The sequence below is a fragment of the Manis pentadactyla genome, chromosome 8 (genome assembly GCF_030020395.1).
Source record: "Manis pentadactyla isolate mManPen7 chromosome 8, mManPen7.hap1, whole genome shotgun sequence".
Taxonomy (NCBI): Eukaryota; Metazoa; Chordata; class Mammalia; order Pholidota; family Manidae; genus Manis; species Manis pentadactyla.
This window is the reverse complement of record NC_080026.1, coordinates 119,018,231-119,040,111: the sequence shown is the minus strand read 5'-3', so window position 1 is coordinate 119,040,111 and position 21,881 is coordinate 119,018,231. Positions and strand designations below refer to the sequence as shown.

General features: G+C 41.2%; 1 protein-coding gene across 7 annotated transcripts in view; it reads left to right on the top strand.

The window, feature by feature from the left end:
* The first annotated feature begins 5,334 nt into the window (after nucleotides 1–5,334).
* SORCS1 (sortilin related VPS10 domain containing receptor 1) overlaps nucleotides 5,335–21,881 on the top strand; it is a 553,895-nt gene continuing 537,348 nt past the window's right edge. For 2 of the 7 annotated variants that reach the window (XM_036906469.2, XM_036906466.2), the window contains exon 1: nucleotides 5,340–6,434. In XM_036906469.2, the coding sequence (XP_036762364.2) occupies nucleotides 5,877–6,434 (558 nt within the window). In that variant the 5' untranslated portion in view covers nucleotides 5,340–5,876. Of the gene's footprint in view, nucleotides 6,435–21,881 lie in introns of all 7 variants that reach the window. The other 5 variants (XM_057506302.1, XM_036906470.2, XM_036906465.2 and 2 more) reach the window with 4 other exon arrangements.

Here is a 21,881-nt window from a genome sequence, read left to right as displayed (position 1 = left end):
GTTTCCTCCTTTTCTTTGCAAGCTACTCTTGTGCTCTGAAAGAGGAGTCCCAAAGATCTTATTTTGCAGTGGCTACTGTACATTTTATAGAGTTGTATTCTGCTGGTATATTGTGCCCTAGAAATCTATTGAATTTGCTTTCTGTGTTAACCTCATTGATCTTGTGGAAGAGAGAAAAAAAATAACCAAAGGCTTTGTGTGGTCTGGGAGTATTTTGTTGTCATCGCAGTGGTCCTTAAAACATTTACGGGGGTGGGTAGCTCTCTGTGCCTCTTCGCTCCTATAGTCTGTACTCCCAAAGAAACAGAAGTGAAATGTAGCCCCACCTGAGCTCATTTCTTCCTACCTGTACTTACAAGGAGATTGGAATAAAAAAGTATTATGAAGTTGGTTTTGTGATTTACTAAGTCGAAGCCTTTTTATGTTGGACTAAACCTACTAGAGGAGGACAGGAGATGACAGAAGTTACTTTTTATAGTTCCTAGATCATTTTAAGACTATAATGAATTTTTAAAATATATCCGAAGACTTTTTGATAGAGGTATATTTTTAAAGTCTAATAATGCCTCTCTAAATAAACTTACTTAGTCGCAGTGTACAGTTTATCTAGTTCACAGTAGGTATGAATAGGAAATATATATATGTCTCTATGAGTTCACACAATGACAGTGATATTATTTCATGCATCTCTCTCCCTATTCAATTATACAAACCATCTTTTGAAACCTGCAATGATTGTGTAAGCAGTGCATAGTAGCTAAACAAAAGTAATGTGGAATTTTAATTTATGTATGTACAAATTGGAAAAGGCAGTTCCAGACTGAAGGCAGGGGTTGGGGAGGTGAGGATAACAAAATCTGGTTTTAAGTTTTTTCTCTAACTCTATGACCTTGGCAAATTTCTTTTTATTCTGTAAGATGCAGGCAAAAACTGCCCCCTACCTATCTTTTGGAGCTGCTGCAAGATTTATTAAACTAAGGGAAAAAAGCCCAAAAACTGTTTAGAGGTCTGTTGAGATAGGAGTTACATAAATACAAGGCAGTATTGTTATCTTCAAGTGGTGAATGAAGTTGAATTAACTTTCACAGCATTCTTCTGAGTCACGTAGAAAATCTTAGACCTATTTTTACAGATAAGAGGGCTTATGCCTTTGTGTTAAAGCTTCATTTGGGTGTATGAGAATAAATACCATTACTGGATTTAAGCCTAGGCCAGTATTTGTTCATATGAAAATAATCTAAAGGGTAGTTTTTAAAAATCCCATCATCCCCTTGGAAGGCAATGAGAAGGGTCTGCATATTTTTCTCCCCTGTTTTCTTTCTGTGGTTCCTCATGAAATTGATCTGAAAAGCAAAACACCTTGTCTCAGTGGTATCCAAGGGGAGCCAAGTATTTTGAGAGCTTATCAAAAGACATTGTTCTGATGATGGAGCTTATACTGTGATTTAGTGCAGCTGAAGCCAAGGTGTCCATCAGATATGGGGAGACCTAGGAAAGGGGAAGAAGAAAAACCAATGTGACAGCTACTGTAGTTTGTGTAGTAAGGTTTGGGGGTAGTGAATACACCACTCTATTTAATGTTACCCCCAATTCCCCACCAAATAAGAGCAAATGTAAGTTGTTGAATACAAATGCTCCCTTCCATTCAAACTTGCTTACTTGTTTCAAAATTGCTTGCTCAACATTACTAAAAATTACTCAAAATATTAATTATACTACCTGGCACATAGTAAATCATCAATAAACATCATCTGTTATTAGTTGGATTTGGAATAGAAATAGTATTGTGTAAAGTCAAGAACATATTAGGAATAAGATGCCTGGGATGATTCCTTACCTCTTGCACTAAATTGCCATGTGACTCTCTGTAGTTATTTAATGTGATCTGTAAAGTGGGGACAATGATAGTACTTAGCTGAGGTAAATTTTGTAACAAAATGAATGAGGTGGCACACATAAAATCCTTTCTGGCACATGTACACGTCTGATTTACAAAGTGTAAATGACGAGAAGTTGTGCAGGTAGGGCTGCTACACAGTGGGGCACAGCCAGCCAGTTGTTATTTATTGACATCTACAATGAGCCAGGCACTGAAGGAGGTGTTGGGGAAAGAACATAGCAATAAGCAACATGTATCCTTGTTGCATGTAGCTTTTTGGGGAGTATTGGCAAAGATATTCAAATAAAGTAATTGAAGGCTAGGCTATATGCTAGGAAGGAACTAATAAGAGGCCGATACAGAAAATGGGAAAGGAATTTCTTTAAGGGTAGGGAGTTAGGGAAAGTCTCTCTAATGTACATTTATGGTGAAGGTCTCAAAGAAGAGGAGTCAGCTGTGTGAAGTGGGAATGGTGTTGGGCATTCCAGGAAGGTGGAAAAGCATGTGAAAAGGTCATGAATTGGAAAAGCTGAGCATAATGGAGGAAGGGATTGCCCAGGGTGGCTGGAGCCTATGGTGAAGAGGGTAGCTCTGCTAAATGTGAATGAGGAACATGCAAGACTCAGCTCCAGCAGGCCTGATGGGCTACGGTCAGGGGTATGGATTTTATTCTGTTTGCTGGGGTGAGTCAGTGAAGGGGTTTAAGTGGTTGCAAACAATGAAATTTTTTATACTTTTGAAAGGCCACTTTTATTGCTTTGTAGGGCAAGGCATCTGAACTTTTTTGATCATCCATACTACTCAGCAAGTGGCTCCCAAATGTTTATATTCTGTCTTTGTCTTCATCTCTCTCCGTTTCTCTGTCTCTCTGTCTCTGTCTCATTGTCTCTCTCTCTCTCTCTCTCTCTCTGTATAGATAAATTTACTATATGTATGTTAATCAGTAATTAACTATTTACAAAGCTGTTATTTTTTCCTTGCATACAATGAGTTATATTGTATCACCTTTTGGGTATTTGTACCCCACTTTGGAGCTGACTGTTGTAGATAGAAGACAGAGCAGAGCAATTGTGGAGTAGGGAGGTGATTAGGATGCTGTTGTGCTGGTCTAGGTGAGAAATGACAGTAACTTACAGTAGGTGGGCATATTTTTCATATGCATAATGAAAACTCCTTATTGGTATTACAGATCTATGTTCTGTATGGGCCTTTGATTTGTTTCCTATTAAATGACCCATTCTTAATGCATCATATTAATTAAACCTTTTGGGTTGCTTAGTGGGTTGCTGGATTAAAAAGACCGTGAAATAGACAAGCCCACTTTCCCACATAATAATCCTGTTTCTTAAAGTCTTCTGGAAAGCAAGGATGCTTTAGGGAATTACTGGTACTTACCCTTTCTGCTTGTTGACAAATGTCAATGGGGACCAAAGCCATAAGAAAGAAAATGAATTTATTAAAAAAAAATACTTGGAGCCAATTTTTTCCACATCTATGTAACCTGTTTCTCACATGAATAATTAAAACAGGCATCAAAAAAAGTCCTGCTCTCCATGCATTCTTAGCAAAAGGACTGCAAATGCTTTAACTTTAAAAAGATTATTGTAATAGGTGTGTTTGAAAAGAAGGAGTTGTAAGCTCTCTGAGGATGAAAAATCAGCTCTACTTGTACCAATTCTTCAGGAAGAAATTCATTTTGTGACTAAAATAATGTAAATTTTGGCAGGACGACAATAGATTAAGACCAGAATCCATGAATTTCTTCTCCATTTTGCTTTCTCCAGCCCTATATTTGGATAGGGATCTATTTGGGTTCTGACTCTTTAATCTGGTTTTCCTCTCTTGGAGGAATTCTCACACACTTACCCAGACTAGAAAGAGGTTAGCAGGGCATAGAAAGAAGAATTAAACAAATGACACTGCAAAGCTCCGAAAACCTTTTTGAGGAGAGGAAAACAGCTGCCCTGGACTTTGACAAAGAGTACTTGCAATTTTGGGAGGAAGGAGGACCTCTGTCTGTCCTCTCCTCCATCTAGAAACCACAACATGCCACACAGGTGCTCTTTCTCAGGAGGATCCAGGCTTTGCAGTAAAGATGTTTTTGGAAGAACAGTCTGTGTCTCTTTTAATGACAAACAGGACACTCTTTTGTCCTTTTAAGTTCTCACATTTAATGGCTGCCCTCCTTGCATTTGAACACTTTTTTGGATTGGTCAGAAGAGCAATATATTAATTTTTATAACATGACTCTGAGTTGGATTGATAAAAGATAAATTCCTTTTGGACTGCACTGAAAAGGGCATCATTATTTGAAGAATAATTATTGTTCTGTTACTTTGAAGTTGGTTGCACACAAACTCAAAATTTAGATTTTTCATTGAGGTTACCTTAGCAAGTGTGAAAATGAACAGAAATGCCATTAGAAACTGTAAAGTATGCTATTTTGTTGTGGCATTCATTTATTTAATCAGTAAATATTCATTGACTAATTTAATGGTTATATGTGATAAGGAAGTATTATCAGGCACATGAAAACCATAAAGAAATCTGAAGGTATTTCAACCTATAAAAGCAAACTTTCTATTTGAAAAAGCCTTGGATTTTGAGAAATTCTTTGTAATTTTCAAAGCCTGTTCACCTACTATAAATCTTCATCTGAACTTTTGAACAGTAGCAGGGGAGCTGGGCTGGGCAGACATTATAATCATACAATTACAGAATTTTAGGAGTGGGAGGAATTTTAAAGGTCATCTAATGCAATCACTTAATTTTAAAGTGTAGGAAACTGAGATTGCTACTTGTCTGAGGTCCCACAACAAACCAGTGGCACAGCATCCAGCAGAGTTTGCCAGTCCTTGAAGTTTGCTGATAAAAATCTCAAGTAGCTCTGGGCTAGGCACATATGACACGGGAAAAATATACCCCCATGACTCCCTTCTTGTATTTATTTGCATACATATACATTTAATAGACTCCCAGCAAATATTTGTTGAATTGACTGATAGATATCCTACCGTGTAGGACACTGTGTCAAGAATTAAGAGTAACACGGCAAATTAAACTTGTCACTTCTTCCAAGTTGATCACAACTTGGTCTTCCTGTCCTCAATGCGTTTGCAGTCTTCTGGGAAACCAAGATACCCACAAAATGCAGGAAGATCGGGTTCAAAAACAAATACAGCTGAGTGCTTTAGGAAATAGGGGAAAGGAATGTAAAGGTGGTAGTTGATAGGAAAATACTCCACCCCGATCCCCCAAACACAGCACACACACAATCGTTTAGCTACATTATTCTCTGCCGTTGCATTTCTGGGGGATCCCCCAGGCCAGGGCACACAGCTCTGCTCAAAGTAAGGTCAAGATGCCAACTCCTGGAGACTAAGAAGGGAAGGAGCAGGAACCCACCCAGTGCTATCTTCTAAAGTGGAAAAGACCAGGGGGGAAAAAAGGAACAGCGACAGAGACTGACAGAAACAATAAAACAGGAATAGCAAGTCCCCAACGCAGTGACCACTCCGCGCGCTCCGGACTGACCTCCCCCACCCGAGGGGCGCGCGGGCTCGGCGGCCGCGGGGGTGCAGAGCGGGACGCAGCCGCGCGGCGAGCGCACGGGGAGGGTCGGCGGCGCCTCCAGTCTCCGCAGCCACCCGCGCGCAGCGTAGCTCGGGAGCGGGGAGCGGGACGCGGCGTCCGGAGCCCCGGCAGCGCCCGCCCTCCTTCCCGCGTCGCCTGCCAGCTCGCCGGCGCCCGCTCCGCCCGTGACTTCAGTTCAGCTCCACCCCCGCGTGGCGGCGGCTCGCTCCGTCCGAACCCGCGCTCGGCACCAGCCCAGCCTGGGCAAGCGGCCGCCACCTGCCCAGCGTCGCCTCCGCCGGCCCCACCGCGGGCCCAACTTGGATGGAGTTGGGGTCCTGAGCGCCTGACCCCACAGCCGGCCAGCGAGAGCCCTGCGCCGCCATCTCCGGTCCGGGACCCTCCGCTGCTCTCCGCTCCTGCCATGGGAAAAGTTGGCGCCGGCGGCGGCTCCCCAGCCGGGCTCAGTGCTCTCATCGCCAGCGCGGGGCTCTTGGTGCTCTGCGCCCCGGGCTCCTGCGGCGGCGGCGCTTGCTGCCCCCAGCTGCACCCGAGCTCGGCCCCACGCTGGGCGCCGACCCCAGCGGGCTTCCCTCCCCAGGGGCCGCGAAGCAGGGCTCCTGCCACGCCCCCGCCCCTCCTCGGGCGCCCCCTGTTCGCGATGGCCCCCGGAGACCGAGCGCTGGCCCTGGAGCGGGCGCCGGGCACCGGGGCGTCCGCGGCGGCTGCTCCACGTTCTGGCCGCAGGAGACGGAGTGGAGCGGATCCGGAGAAGGAAGAACGGGGAGAGGGCGCGAGTAGAAGCCCCCGGGGAGTGCTCAGGGACCAAGGGCAGCAGGACTCTGGGACTCTGGAGCGGGACCTGGACAAAGCCACTCGCTTCCGGCTGGAGGAGCTGAGACTGACCAGCACCACGTTCGCGCTGACGGGCGACTCAGCCCACAACCAAGCCATGGTCCACTGGTCTGGCCACAACAGCAGCGTGAGTAGAATGGGACTGAGGGCAGAGGGGCTAAAAGATGGAAAGGGTTGAAGTGGGCTGTGTGATCTGATGCAGAATTCGGGGAATTGGGGTTTCTGGACCTGAAAGAGGCTGCAAATTAAAGTCTTCTCTGCCTTCCTCCCTCTGGAGTTAATGTGACTTGTTAGGAGACCACCAACACCATCAGAGGCCTCTCCAACCCCCTGAATAAAGCTTCCTGTTTCATTGGTTACACAGGTGTAGTATGGATCTGAAGACAGGCAAACAGATGGGGTTAAAGTATTCTGAATGCGGAGGTGAAAGGGTTAAATTTCCAGGCAGGCTGTCATTCCTTCAAGTGACTTTTCGCTTACTTGCTGGACTAATGAGTGGGTGCAAGTAAAATCATGAAAGATTTATTTGTAAGCTTTGTATTTTATTTTTATGCAGGGATCCTAACCTCCTCTTTCCCTCAGGGAAGAGATATGCAGTGGGTGATAAGGTGCTCACTGTTTCTGGAGACCAAGTGGATGCGAGTTTCAGGATGGGAACTCTCCAGCATCTTCTAACAGCAACAGCCAGTGTGTTTTGAGAGCTGGGGCTTTCCAGCCTGTGAATGAGTGGTTGTTCTCTGGTATGATCAGTCCTAGGGAGATCACATATATCCCAGTGACAACAACTCCCTGTTCTTCCCCACTGCCTGGCCTCCTCCAGTGAAGAGCACAAATACTTAGCCCTCCCTTTATGAAGGGAGAGGAGGGACTGCTGAATTCCAGGAGGTGCACACTGGGGCACTGGGGAGAGTGTGTGCAAGTGCATGAGCTTTGGCTACATCAGGGAAGGTTTTAGATTTTGGAAGAAGCTGCATGTCTGCATGTTAAACTGCATCTGCAAACTTCAGTGAACTGAAACAGTGAAGAACCAGCTTTGATGGTAATAACTGAAGACAATTTAAAAGTATGGAAACTTCTCTAGGCTGCTATTAAGCAGGCAAAAAGAACATAAAAACCAAGAATGGGTAAAATTTTAAAAAATAAATGAAAAGTTCGAGCTACCATCAGGTTTTTGAGATTGTACTGTTTGAAATGCCGTCCATGCAGCCTGTTACCTTCCGAAATGTTTTCAGTTGTGTTATAACTGACAGAATCCTTCCTAGGGAAGTGCCACTTTAGTGAGTTGTGATTACTGTCAACTTTCTAATGAAAGTTGTGAACATTTAAAAATAATAGTGTGTTATACAGATTCCTTAGGTATATAGATAGATATAAACTGTGTTAAGGCAAATCATGATAAATAGTATTTTGTATTGATGTCTAAGTCCTGAGAGCATCAGCAGGGTTTTCCCTACAATTCAGATTTCATGACGGAGGCTATGGTTTTTACATGGTTTTCAGGAATGGTTTAATTAAATAATTGGAGTTGAATTCTAGCTATTGAAGTTCAGCAGACCTTTGTCCTCATTCCTTACTTTAACTTTTCTATCTTTCATATTAAAACCACTAAAATTAATCCCTCAATTTGAACTTGAATCTTCTTAAATTGACTGAATAACTTTCATACTCCTTTAAGTGATTAGCTCAAAGCTTCTGGCTTTAAGGGGAGATTTTAAACACATCAAACATACTAGATCTTGTTGCATCACGAAGCAAAGGACTTTGGATTCAAAATATTTCTGCCTTTTAATGTAATTCAAGCTGTAAAATATCACTCACCCATTAGACCTCTACTTAACTTTATCTCTTGAAAGATCTTGGAAAGAGCAAGAAAAGGAGAGTACATCTTTGGCAAACTTTAAACTCCATTTAAGAAATGGCGCCAAACACTGCCAGCCATTTTCTTTTGGTGGTTTTTCTTTTTAATGGTGCTGTGAGCCCAGTAGGGCTTATTAGGGTCAGGGCTTAGATGGGCGGCATGCAGCAAAGTCTGAGATAATGTAAGAAATAATCAAGGTGGTGCCTGTAAAAGGTTTGAGTACTCAAATCATGTTAATGAATGAGATTTCTACCATCTGGATTCTTTTATTCTCTGAGGAGACCTCCTGCCCACAATCCCTACCTGCTTACACACAAATTGTTGTTGTTTTTAGTGTATGCATGTAGATGGTAGAAATGGATACAGATAAAAGGCCTTTATCTAGGTCCTCCAAAACAAAGCTGGTCCAGGTTCATAGGAGAGACAAAATATTAAACATTTTTTTAAGGGAAGGAAGGCAGAAACTTTTATGGGCAACTTTGTGACATGAAGCTGAGTGGAAACCTGACTTCTAGTTCTGCTCATTTGTGGTTTGGTTTTGGCAAGTTGATTGCACTCTGTGTGAATTTCCTCACCTCTAAAATGGGGGCAACACCTGTCAGATTCATTACAAAGAATTAAGCATCAAGATAGACCCAGGAGGGCGTTGTGGCCGTCAGATACGGTACACCTGCTGGAAACTCTCATTTCAGCGCACTTCACTTTCCCCCGGAGAAAGGAATCCCTGCCTTAAACCTGAGGACAACACTGTGGGCTCTCATTTTTTTCACATTTAGATGTGATGTTATTCCCCATAAATCTGCCCCATTCAGGGCCACAGGAAATCCATGTTAGCTAAAAACCTTTGCTAAGTTGGGCTTTTGATTACAATAACACCTGCATTAAAGGTATAAATGTATGGTAATTATAGGCTGCCTGTCAAACTTGTGAGGAATTCTGGATACTTCTCTTACCTCCCTCCGTTCTCCTTCCTCCACTGTTGGACTTACGCTGTTGTGTAAAGACCTGACCGCTTTGCCTCATCCGTGGGTGTGATATGATTCCTCTATACTGCAGTCTAGCTTGATGGAAACTGTTGCTAAAGTTGGTGGAACACCTGGGGGGATCTTTTGGCATGAAAGGTGCTGGATATGAATCATTTGTCATGAGCTTGGTGTCGTAAGCAGGAACATATTGTTCCTACCCTACTCATCTTAGGCATGCTGTGCCCTGATCTAAATTTACAGTGTAATCCTTAGTTTGTTAAAATATATATTTGTCTGCTTATGTATGTGTGATGGGGCATGTGTTTATTTCTTATTTCCAAGGAATTTCAAGATGCTACACTCATTAATCCTTATAAAATCATTGTTAGGTAATAGGTAGGTAGTAAGTGTACGTCTTTTTCATATTTTTATGCCGGAGTCAATGTGAATGTTTTAATTCACCACCTTGTCCCTCTCTCACTGGAAATAATGTTATAACATTTGTTAACAGAAGCTTCTACTTGACATATTCTGCCATCATGATACTCTAATGCTGCACTTGTCATACAGCAGGACGGTCTGATTGATTTCTACGAACCTGTTTGCTTTTAGTTGCTCTGGGACTTGAACCAGCCAGCCTTAGTGAATAAACTGAGTCCCAACTTGGATCACATTTTTTGGGTAGATGCCTTACATTCCGTCATCTCACTTAATTTTCACAAAATGTTGTAAATAGGTATTATTTCTGCCATTACATAGAGAAGGAAACAGAGGCTCTGGAAGGCTAAATACTTGTCAAGGGGATACAAAAGGTCAGTGGCAAAGTGGGGACTGGCAACCAGAGGATCTGACTCCAAAGCCTCTTAGAATGGCTGCTGTTACAGACTGTAAGATAGGACAGACGAAGGCAGACTTTTGGAATCTGTATTTTAAATAATCATATCTTGAGTGGATTTCAGATGATGGTGGAGGAGGGCATAATCTTAGCTGGAAGCTTCATTTCCTTGTAGAAAAGCAAGGACTTTAACATATGTCTGTCACATTGCACTCTTTACCTTAAGTAGCAATTTGGTTGTTCTCTTATCCGCCCACCTCTTCATCTTTAGTGAGACATGGAATCTGTACCTGGTGATTCATTGAGCACCAGGTAACCTGTCGTCATTCAGCTTTCAGATCTGTTCTTCAGGACTAGATCCCTTTTCTAAATTAATTACATGTCTGATTTTATAGAGAAGTTGGATATGAAAACTTGATTTGACCATACATTTTGAAATAGTTTTTTTTAACCTTTTTAAAAAAGTAAAATGATAAGAGATTTTGGCTCTCTATAGCAAACCCACATAATTTCTTCTCTGAGTAGTGCTTTATGCTATTAATGAGTGTTAATGTGTGATGGCATGGAAGGCAGGGCAGTGGGTTTGGAAGCAGATTTGAGTTTGAATGTTAGCTCTCTTGCTTACCAGCACTTTGCCTTGAGCACAACACTTAAGTTGTCTGAGCCTCAGTTTCCTCAACTAAAATGTGGAGATAGTATGTCTCTTACAGGCTTTGTCCAGAAGATTTGACATCATATATACAAAGTGTCTGGTATATAATAAATGCTCAATAAATGCTATTTTTTATTTTAGCTACCTCTTATTTCTTCTCTAGTGGGAATTAAGAAACCTGATTGGCAGTTCTGGCTGTACACAAAAGTCACATGATGTAATCTAAGTCTATTAAAATTTTGTGGCCTTAATTTGATCCTCTGTAAAATGATACTGATAGAGTACCACTGAAATCCCTTCCAGGTGGAAATTAACTTAATAGTTTGTTCAGCCTGTAGGTATTGTACACCTACTACATATAAGTAAAATGTGCTGAGAGTGTTAGAGGTGCAGAAATGATACAATGACCTTATACCCTTAACCTGTAAATGAGCAAGCCTTTTATTTCATATGATTCTTCCTTCTTCCATGGTTCAGATGCATATTTATTTATAGGAAATCAAAACATTTGAGATCTAAGCAGGCCTTCATTTTAATGTAAATTTGCAGCAAATCATAATTTATTAGATTTATTGTATCACATCTTCACATTAAGGAATTTCCTGTCTTTAGACAATGAATTGCTTAATATGAAATTGGAAAGTAAACTTTTCAAGGTATTTAGTGAGATTTTGTAGAGTGAAGTGACATGAATGTTTAATCTGGGAGCTATATCCATATCCTTTCAAAGACGGACTCTAGGAGCTCATAGACAAGGATACAAAAGCTAATGGAATTATTCAACAGTTATTAAATAATTTATTTAAGAGAATAATAATTGCTTACATCCAAGGAGAGACTGTCATGTGGCAGCATTATGCTAAGAAGCTTACACAAATGATCATATTTACTTTTAATTCTACAAATATGTATTGAGTCCTAATATTTGCCAGGCACTCATAATAGTGATATAAGTGGAATTATGATGCACAAAGATGAAAATAATTAATGCCTGCCCTCAAAGCACTTTCAGTCTTGTACCCAAAGGACCTTCTGAAAAGGTGGCAGAAGAGAAGAGCCCTTTGAGGGCAGAGATGCTGTAGTCTAGAGGAAGGATGGATATCTGGCTGGGGTGGTCTTCAAACTATTGCAGAGCCAGTGCTTCAACTGAACCTTGAAACATAGAGAAATTTTAGTTAAGAGGTGGAGCTTATTACAAAGATATTTTGAGCTAACGGATGATGGGAGTAAAGGTCGAGAGTAAAGATGTAAAAATTTCTATCTGTATCCAGGAAATAACCTATGTTAAATGTATACTATGCTTAACTAATAAAGTTTTGATCTTAGAAATAGTTTTTAAAAAATGATTTAAGCAAGAAATATTCACATCCATCTTCTAGTAAGTTTAAGTCTATTCCAAGACCAAAGAGAAATAAAAACCTGTATGGTCACTCAAACACATGACTGCCCTTGTTTGCCCATTAAATCTCAGCTGGAGTCATTGTTATTTAATTTTTACCGTAACACTTTGCAACATACCGTATTTGCAACAGGGCTTTTCTTTTGTTTAAGTTCTTGGTCAGAAGTATCACTGGCCAGGAAGGCTGGAGTGTAAATTAATTGGTTCCTTGCCAGCTTATGTTAAATCACTAAATGTATGTAAACTATTTGTCCTGTCTTCGTAGATGTCTCAGTTACTGTCCAATATCTCTGGCTGGAAAGGTTAGAGAATGCATTTGCATATCCTAGAAGGGAAACTGGTCAGTGTCCCTTAAGTGTCCAAAGAGGATTGCAGAGAAGACAATATGAGGAGGAGCCAGGCAGAAATGTTAATCTTGAGGAGTATGCAATCTGCTCAGATGGGTTGGCTGAAAGAGTCAAATGGTTGGCAAGAAAAAAAGGTGGAATCCTACGGTGCAAGGTTTATAAGGAAAGAACAGAATCTTTCCTAAAATATAGGTAGGGAGAAAAAAGGATGAGAATGCTCTGTTGGAAATCCCATATGAAATGTTGCATGTGTGTAAAAGATACTGTGTCTATTTCTACACAACTCCTGAACATTGTTGTACCACTTTATATAAACTATAGCTCTTTTTCCTCAGCAAAATGCTTCAGTTTTCAAAGATTGGAACATTACTTCCATGACCTCAGTTTTATTCTCACCAGTTCTATGAGGTAGGACAGAAAAAGATCATCTACATTTCTCAAATAGGGAAGTCAAGGTGAAAGAAGAGGGTCAACAACATTTGTCATACCATTCAAATGATTCTTCGCTTGGTCCATTGCTGGCTTCCCACAGGCAGAGTAAGAACACAGCTGCATCCTAGCCTCATGGTTTGCCTGAAGCCTGGGCACCTGTGTCCATAAAGTTTGTCATTGTGGGAAGATGTATGAACATTGGCCATGGAGCTTCTGAGTTCTAGACTCAATAACTATTCAAATTATTTGTCCAGGGCTTCAGAGCAAGTGGCCTCATCAAAAGTCATGCTCTTGACATTTGTTGGCATTTTTGAAACCTTTAAAAAGAGCCTTAAAAAGAGAAGATGGCACTTTCTGCCAGTAAGGTCTCTGACAATAACCTGTCTACCATTTGTGTTCTGCTGCTACTGCTAACGGATTTCGGAGATTCGTGACTGGGCTTACTGCCGCAGGAGGTGGGGTGGGTGAGAGGGATAGCTACCTTTTCCGCTCTTTAATTGTCTAATGGAGATGAATTCTAGTTTAAATAATACTAAGTATAATATCAGTCAAGGGAACCCAGAGAAACAACATTTTGGAGCAAAAGCAGTCAGATTGAAGGGGTGCCCCTTTATACTAATAGATTTTATTTACTCAAGGACTGTAATTGAGTTACCAGTTATTGTCCTTTCTGCTTCTAACTTTTTGTGGTAGGAATGGGGGTAGTGGGGGAAGGGATCAAAGGAGAGTTTGCTGAATGCTAGGGACAGCTCTCTGTAGCCAGATAAAATATATTGATTATAGTCAGAGTCCTGCTTAACAATAGTAACAAATAGCCACCACTTTAGTGAACAGCTTCCCTGGAAATGAATTCTTGAGCATAACCACATTATTTCATTTCATCCTCACACCACCCTTACAAACTAGACATCATTATCCTCATTCTAAAGCTGTGGAAGTCAAGGCTTAAAGAACTCACCCAAGGTCACCCAGCCAGATGTTGGCAGAGCTGGAATTTAATTTTTGTTCTTCCTGACTCCAAAGCTTTTTATTTGATCATGTTGTGCCTATGGAAGGGTTTATTTCTGCATTTCTTTAGAGAGAACCCACACATCAGTGTAGTGGGAGAGTAGGGGGATGTTGGCATGAGCACCCCATCCTCAGGGCTCTCCCTTTTAAGTTGCCCTGATCTCAGAACACTGACCTGATACACTTCACTTGGTAGTAAGCTGCTCTATGACGGAGCTTGGTCAAAGCCCTAACATCTGACTGTCCCCATGAGCAGCTTGCCTGGGGTTATTAATATGCATTGTCTTTATTATCCCTAGAGGAGATGTGGGATGTGCTGTTTTGTCTCTCTCTGCTGGCTAATGACACTAGAGTGACAGTGTGGACAATTTGTACACTTTTTAAAGAAAGTGCTAGTAAGAGTCACATTACCAGACAACCAGTAAACCCTGCTGTGCCCTGAAGCCAATGAGTTGATGCCTCTAGTCATTTTCTCTAAACCAGTAGCAGGGGTATCGAGGCACAAAACTGTGACTCATGGGTCTTTCTGTTCCAGAACCTATGGGCTGGCCAGCCAGGAGCGGAGTGGGGGGAATGTTAAAAGTAAAAAATCATCCCCTTATATCAACACTTCCCAAAATGCACTCTTGATTAAAATCATTCAAGGCAAGAAAGGGCTATTTTAAGCATGGTTGTCATCCTGCTTAGAAACCTATCCGCAGCCCTACTTACCCTGACTTGCATTTTGCTGAATCAAAGGAACAGCTCTTCATTGGGCATCCATGGGCACCTGGGGCAGTGTTTCTCAAAGAATTTTTCCTCACGGGGCCTGCTTTTGAATCTGCCAATAGGTACTAGAAATCTTTATGTTTACAGATTCCCTTGGGAACACCAAAGTTTGAAAATCATTGCCCTAAACTTCATGCATAAGTCCTGGGGCCCATGAACGCCTTCCCCTGTCCACAGTCTTATGTCAGGATGTTTTACTTCTCCCGGTTGAGAGCTGCAGCCCACAGCTTTTGTCAGCTTCTTGAAGGAAACTGACCCCAGCGGTGAAGACCTGGTGGGAAGCTCTGTAGGAGGAGGAGAGATGATTACGTGGAACAGCCCAGGGCCCCAGACAGAGGGAGATGATGCTTTCTGCCAGATGGTGCTATTTCTATCTCTGAGTATATTTTAGACAATTATCCTTTCTGGATGTCCATATGACCATAGGCAAAACATGTCTTAAGTGGCTGAAAGAGTACAGTATTTTAAATAGAACATAAAGCTTAGAGATTGGCTTGAATTTCCACCCCACTATCTACTAGATATATGAACTTAAGCAATGAACTCTGTAATTCTGTGCCTCAGTTTCCTCATCTATAAAAATGGAAAGAATACTGGTACATTTTTTATATGATTTCTTGATGATTAAAGGGGACAAAAGATATAAAAATGCTGAAAGTGGCACCTGGCATATAGTAAGCAACAATGAAGGTTTGCTATAATCACTATTATTGATAGTAGTAATATTATCTAATACTAAAAAAACAATGATAATAGGCAGCACATATCTTAAGTGGTTAAAAGAGTACATTATCTTATATAGAACATATAATGTTTAGTGACTGGTTTATTTATCATTATCATCATCATGGAAGTATTATCATCATTATTTTGTTATATCAATACTAGTACTAATAATGCTCAAGTATGACCTTTTAAAAGATGTTTGTAATATGTGGCTCATGATTATGTTCTTTCATTCAAGTTCCATTTTCTTATAATGAGGCCAGGGCTCTGTCTTACTCTTTTTTGGCACCCTTCTAAATACCTCTAGCTATTTACACTTAATAGTTGTAATAGGGATCTGGACCCAGTTTCCAATGTGTGTGTGTCAGGGGTAGGGGGTTCTACACCAACAAGCAATTCTGTGACACCAGCTAGGTGTCCTACAATTCAACTTCATTCTGACGTTATGTACCCAGAGAGAGCATCAGATTACAGGTTAAGAGCTCATTTCCACAAGACCCTCCAGCTCCCCCACCCCCATTTGAGATACCAGTTGCAAACCCAGGTTATCACCTCTGCTTCTGACAGATTCCAGCTATAGATTGAAGCTCCCAAGACTCCCTCCTTGGGTTTGGTTAATTTGCTAGAGCAGCCCACAGAACTCAAGAGAAACATTTCACTTAGTAGGTTGCCTGTTTATTGTAAAAGGACCTTAACACAGGAACAGTCAGATGGAAGAAGTGCCTGGAGCAGATACGGGGAAAGGGTGCGAGCTTCCGTGCTCCCTCCAAGCTCAGCACTCTCTCTGGATCTCCACATGTTCACCAACATGGAAGCTCTCAGAACCTTGTCCTTTTGGGGTTTTATGGAAGCCAACTTATATAGGCATGATTAATTAAATCACTGGCCGGTAGCCATTGATTCAGCCTCTATTCCTTCTCCCCTCAGAGGTCTAGCCCTCCAATTATATGATCGGTTCTCCTGGCACCAAGCCCCCATCTTTAGGTGAAGTTCAAAAGTCGCCTCATTAACATACAAAAGACACGTTTATCTCTCATCACTAAGTAAATTCTAAAGGTTTTAGGAGTTCTATGTTAGAAACCAAATATATATTTCTTTTTATAAATCACAATATCACAACTAGCTTACTAAATATTTGCTGTTTTATTTGTTATTTCCATGGGAGAAAGTGACATTTTGCTTAGAACAACCCACCCATGATCTTGCATGAGTATTGCAGAAGATTCAGCCATTAAAAGATTGTTTATGTATCTATATATATTGAATTGCAAAACCTCCAGAAAATACCAGAAAAAAAAAGCACATTAAAAAATAGTACAAATGTATATTGTTCCCTTGTATATTCCAAGCCCCTAGAAATACATCTGAACATAGAAGAGGCTCACTACTTAAACAAAAGAAATATATTGTGTACTATAAAATTCCATTTTTGTAAAAAAAAAAGAAAGAATAGAGTAAGGGTATGATTCAAGATGTTTGCCTGTGATTATGATGAATCTGGAAATTATAGGTGATTTTTTTCTTTATAGTTTTGCCATTGTTTTTCAATAAACATGCATCACAAGCTGTTTTAAGATATTTGAAAAATGAAAAAAAAAAAAGGAGAGCAAGCAAGTTTGTGAACTTGGCCTCATTAGAATTGAATTCCAGGCAACTGAACTTGAACAAAGAGCCCACGTTCAAGTTGCTTGATTTGCTTCCAGTCCTTATTATTGGGAGAGATCTGGTGCCCAGGGTTTTAGCAAAGCTGCAAGATCACTCTGTCTCTCCTCTGGGTGTACAGTAGCAGGGGCTACCAGGCCTTCTATTTATCATCCTCTCGGTTGATTCCAGAGAGAGAGATCTGGAGGTATTTTCACCAACCTGACTATACCTCCCAGAAATTCTAGTAACTTCTATTCCCCAGCAAGGCAGCACGTATTTCAGTTTGAATCTCATTCTCTTTCTTGATCTTGCTGTCCATCTTAACATCACATGCACATGTGAATGCATACATAATAGACCTGCATCTCTATACATTCACAGCAACTTAGGCACTGATTGTTGCACAACATTTATGTCTCCACTCTTAAAAATGAAATATTAGATATTGTTTTAAGTTCATAGTAAAGGTTGTTTACTGATTGTGAGAGCTGAGTGGAAAGCAGATCTCCAGAACAAGGACAGAGAAAAAGAAACCAGGAGGAAGAGACAGACAGAAAGTAGAAGCAGAGAAATAGAAACAGAGAAAGGGTAAGGGAAAGTGATAGAATATTATATGACTGAGGCTGAGAGAGGCACACAATTGAGGTGGACTAAGAAAGCAGCAGAGAAAGAGACGGTGAGAGACCATAAAGAAAAGCAGATGATGGAGACATGAAGGAAGAGTTATGGAAGCGTGGGGACACAGAGTAAAGCTCAGAAAGAGACTAAGCCATGAAAACAAGAGAGGGAAAGTGTCAGTGGGTAAAGAGAACTCATCAACTCATAACAAGTGAGTCCTAGACCGACTACCCCTCCTGCTGTAGTGACAGTACTTCTCTGGCCTTTTGCTCTGGGGGGGTGCCCACCCAGTCATGTCATGTTGCTAGCATGCTGACACAGCCAGTCTTTCATGTATGACAGCTTTGAGACCATATATAGTGGTTAGCTGGGAATGGGGTGGAAGGGGTGCATGTAGTATTTATGCATTTTTAAGAATGTCTCTTAAGAGCCATGTCCTTGGATAAATGGAACTGATGGTCTGGATAGTGGAAAGCCAACTTTTAACCTTTCCTTTTACACTAGTCTGCACTGTTTTGAATTTTTAACATGGGCATGCATTTCTTTAATAATAAAAATACTGAAACATGTTTTAAGTGGCTGTTGTGTCAGCACTGTGCTGAGCACTGAGAATAAAAGATGGATAAGACCTGATCTTTACCCTTGAGGGTACATATTCTGGTGGAAATAGACAGACACATAAACAGATAAATTGCAATTTAGCGTGATAAGTGCATAATAGCTGTAATAGAGTTTTTGGCAAAGTGCTACGGGAGCAAAGATGAATGGGACACAACTAATTTTGCCTGTGAGTGGGAGTCAAGGCTTTAAAGGAAAGTGACATTTAAGTCCAGTCTTAATACAAGATTAGGAGTTTTGCAGATGGAATAGGGATGCACCGGAGGAAAGGCCACTCTTGCTCATTTTAAACTCTCCAGATCTCGGGTCTCAGGTTCATGTTAGGTTGTTAGTACAGTCAACAAGCTGTGGCTGGGATGGCACTCTCTTTCTTCACCATCTCAGTGCCCCAAATATTTTGAACTAAGGCTTGCAATATGTTTAAATATCAGATTAGGCTCCATAAGATTAGATCCCTTAGATTAAAATACCCTGTAACTTCTTGGCCTCAAATTAGCTAAAGGAATCGCACTTTCTCAAAAGACGAAAATGTTTCCCTGAATCTTTACACATCCATGCACATGTACAGGCATAAATGCAGAAGATAATTTTTAAGTATTTCTGTCTTACAATTTATTTGACAGAATAACTTAATTCACATAATTTAATTGACTAAGCAATGATGGGATTTCTTTTTGGTTATTCTATATGTTTCTGCTTTTAAAGAATTAAAAGTGGGTGTTTATGCCAATTTCTTGCACATGATTTTCCAAATCAATATGAGGCAATGGGTGCATTGGGGTGAGATGGATGGTCAGCACTTAAGATTGCAGTATGATTATTTGAGGGGTAAGAGAATGCAATAGAGTATTCCATACCAGTGCTATCTCTGCTTAAGTAGTATGCCTTGCAAATAAGCGCACACAGATGAAATACAGAGAAAATCACCAAAGATCAAATTTAGCTTTGACTTGTTTAGCACCTGTTCCTCCTTGTCTGTCTTCTAGTTGAAAGGAAAAGAGCAGAAGGGATAGCAGGTGAGGAAAAGCATGGTCAGAGATAGAGGGAGCATGTAGTCTCAGAACTGGCTCGCCAAAGCCTATGCGTGGTTGAAGAGACACTTCCAGGACTTCACGTTCCACCCTTTCTACGCATGTAACTCTCAATAGACTGTGCGTTGGGATGATGTTATAAGGTTCAGATCTGGCTTTGTGGTATTGTGACAGGAATTTTTGCCTAGCATTTTATGCTACTGTAGTAAATTAAGTAACTCAGGGATTTTATCATTTTGATGACTTGGGAATGCGCTTCCCAGCTGATAATGAGTATGCCTTGAGACATGTAAATGACTGTCCCCAAAGAGTAGGAATAAGCTCTGCTACAATCTAAATGCTCGTGTCCCGCCAACAATTCATATATTGAAACCTAACACCCAAGTTGACAGTATTCGGGGTGGGGTCTTTGGGAGGTGATTAGGTCATGAAGGTGGAGCCTTCATGAGTCCGATTAGTACACTTACAAAAGTGGCCTTAGAAACTCCTTTCCCCTTTCTACCATCGGAGGACACAGCAAGAAAGCACTGACTGAGAACTAGGAAGTGGGCCTTCACCAGACACTGGATCCTGCTATGTCTTGGTCTTAGACTTCCCACCCTCCAGCACTGTGAGAACTAAATGCCTGCTGTTTATTAGCACTCAGTCTGTAGTATTTTGTGATAGCAGCCTGAATGGACTAAGACACATGCCCTTCTGGTCACCTAAGTCCTGATTTTATTTCTTGTGTGAGATTTTCCTTGTTATTCATTTAACTTAGATTAAAATTTTAGGAAAGGAAAGCAGAATATAATATTTTCCTTAAAACTTACCAACTTTAGAAGTACTCTAGGACTTCTTACTTAGTCTAAATGTGGGTCTTGAAAATATCTGTAAAGAAGCAAAAGTTACAAGTCTCATAATACGGAAATCCATTAATTTATCTATTTTTCAGGTGAGATTTGAAGTCATTTATTTAAGACAAGGGTCAGCAAACTATGAAACATGGGCAAAATGTGGCCTACCATGTGTATTAGTGTGGCCCATTAGCTATGACTGATTTTTACATTTTTAAGTGGCTGAGAAAAATGGAATAATTATTTGTGTGACACATGAAAGTATATAAAATATTATTGGAACACAGCCACCCTCATTCATTTGCATCTTATCTCTGGCTGCTTTTGTGCTTCAATGACATTTAAGTAGTTGTGATGAGACTGTATAACTCATAAAGACTAAAATTTTTATCTTCTGATGCTTTGTGGGAAAGTTTTGCTGACCTCTGATTTAGAGAATTAGAGAGAATGTGGGCAGTGAGGTACAGTGAAGATACTGAGATAGAGTAGGGACATGGGACATGCATCATAATTAATTTTTCCTGCCTATGATGAAAAATGCTGGGATATAAATAGTATAGTAAGAACAGGTGGGACTCCATCTTAAGGCTAAGATTCCATTTTAAAAACCAGGGAGTTAGGAGGTAAGATTCCTAACACATTTTATGGTATTCAGCCAATAACCTTCCCTATCTCAAGCAGGCAAGCCCTCCTAAATGATATGTTCGCAGTGCTTGAGGGCAGCCTACCTTGGAGAAGAACAGAATCAGGAAATTCCTTGTGTTAAGTTTATCTTACAGAATCTCTAGAGGACAGACTATAGATGGTGATGTAACATCTCTCACTGGAAATAGACATCATGAGATTGCATGTCAAGCCTACGCTCCCCACTACAGCATGATTACATGTCATGCTGTATTCTTGAAAGCCTTAAGACAGAATCCTAAGCCTTTAAGTGCTCCTCCTCTCTGAAGCTGCCCACACTCCCCTTTCTTCAAGTGTGTACTTGAAGAAATACCCTTAAATAACAACTTCTTGCTGCCCAAATTATTTGTGTCTCTGCGCTCTTCTAGTGGTAAGCATCTTTGTTACTTCGCTATTTCATTCAGTTTTCTAAGCTAAAGTACAGGTCTTCACTATCTTTGTCCTACTTCAGACAAATAGGGAAGGGTTACTAAGACCTCTGATTTGGGCTTGCAAGTTCCCATTGTCTTCTTGGTGACCCAGATGAGACTGCAGCTGTAAATCACTGTCTTCCGTAGCCTGCCAGAAAATCTCCTTTCTTTGCTTTGGGAAGTTCTCAGAACATAATCTCACTCCATCCAGTGCTCTGTGGCTCCCCCAAATCCTGGAGTGGTAGGGGCTTAGTCTCCAGGCCATCCCGATTCAAGCAGACACTGGATGCCAGGTGACCCTGGCTTCAGGAGTTGGCAAGGGATTTGCCTGATGCTGAGCAGGAGTTCAGTGAACTTCCCTCTCCCCCTTCTGTTCTTCCTTGCTCCTTGCTCCTTGCTCTCTGCTGCCTGCATGGCTGCTGCTATCCACTACTACTCTTGCTTTAGTGAATTCCTTCCTTACCTACACTCATCCATCCCGTTCAAGCATTCTTTCTCTTTCAGAGTCAGGAACCTCCCCCGTCCAGTTTGAAGTTTCACCTACTGCTGGGGGAGAGACCTCCCCAGAGGCAGCTGCCTGATAACAGTACCACAGTTGCCATCTGCCTGTTAACTTGAGGGCTGTCCTTTGACCTTGGCTTTTTTGCCTCAAAGGCATATGTACAGACTCCTAGCTGTTGCAGATTTCCAGGCACAATGTGGACCTTTCATTCTCTGTTCCTGTGCCTTTGCTCCTGCTACTT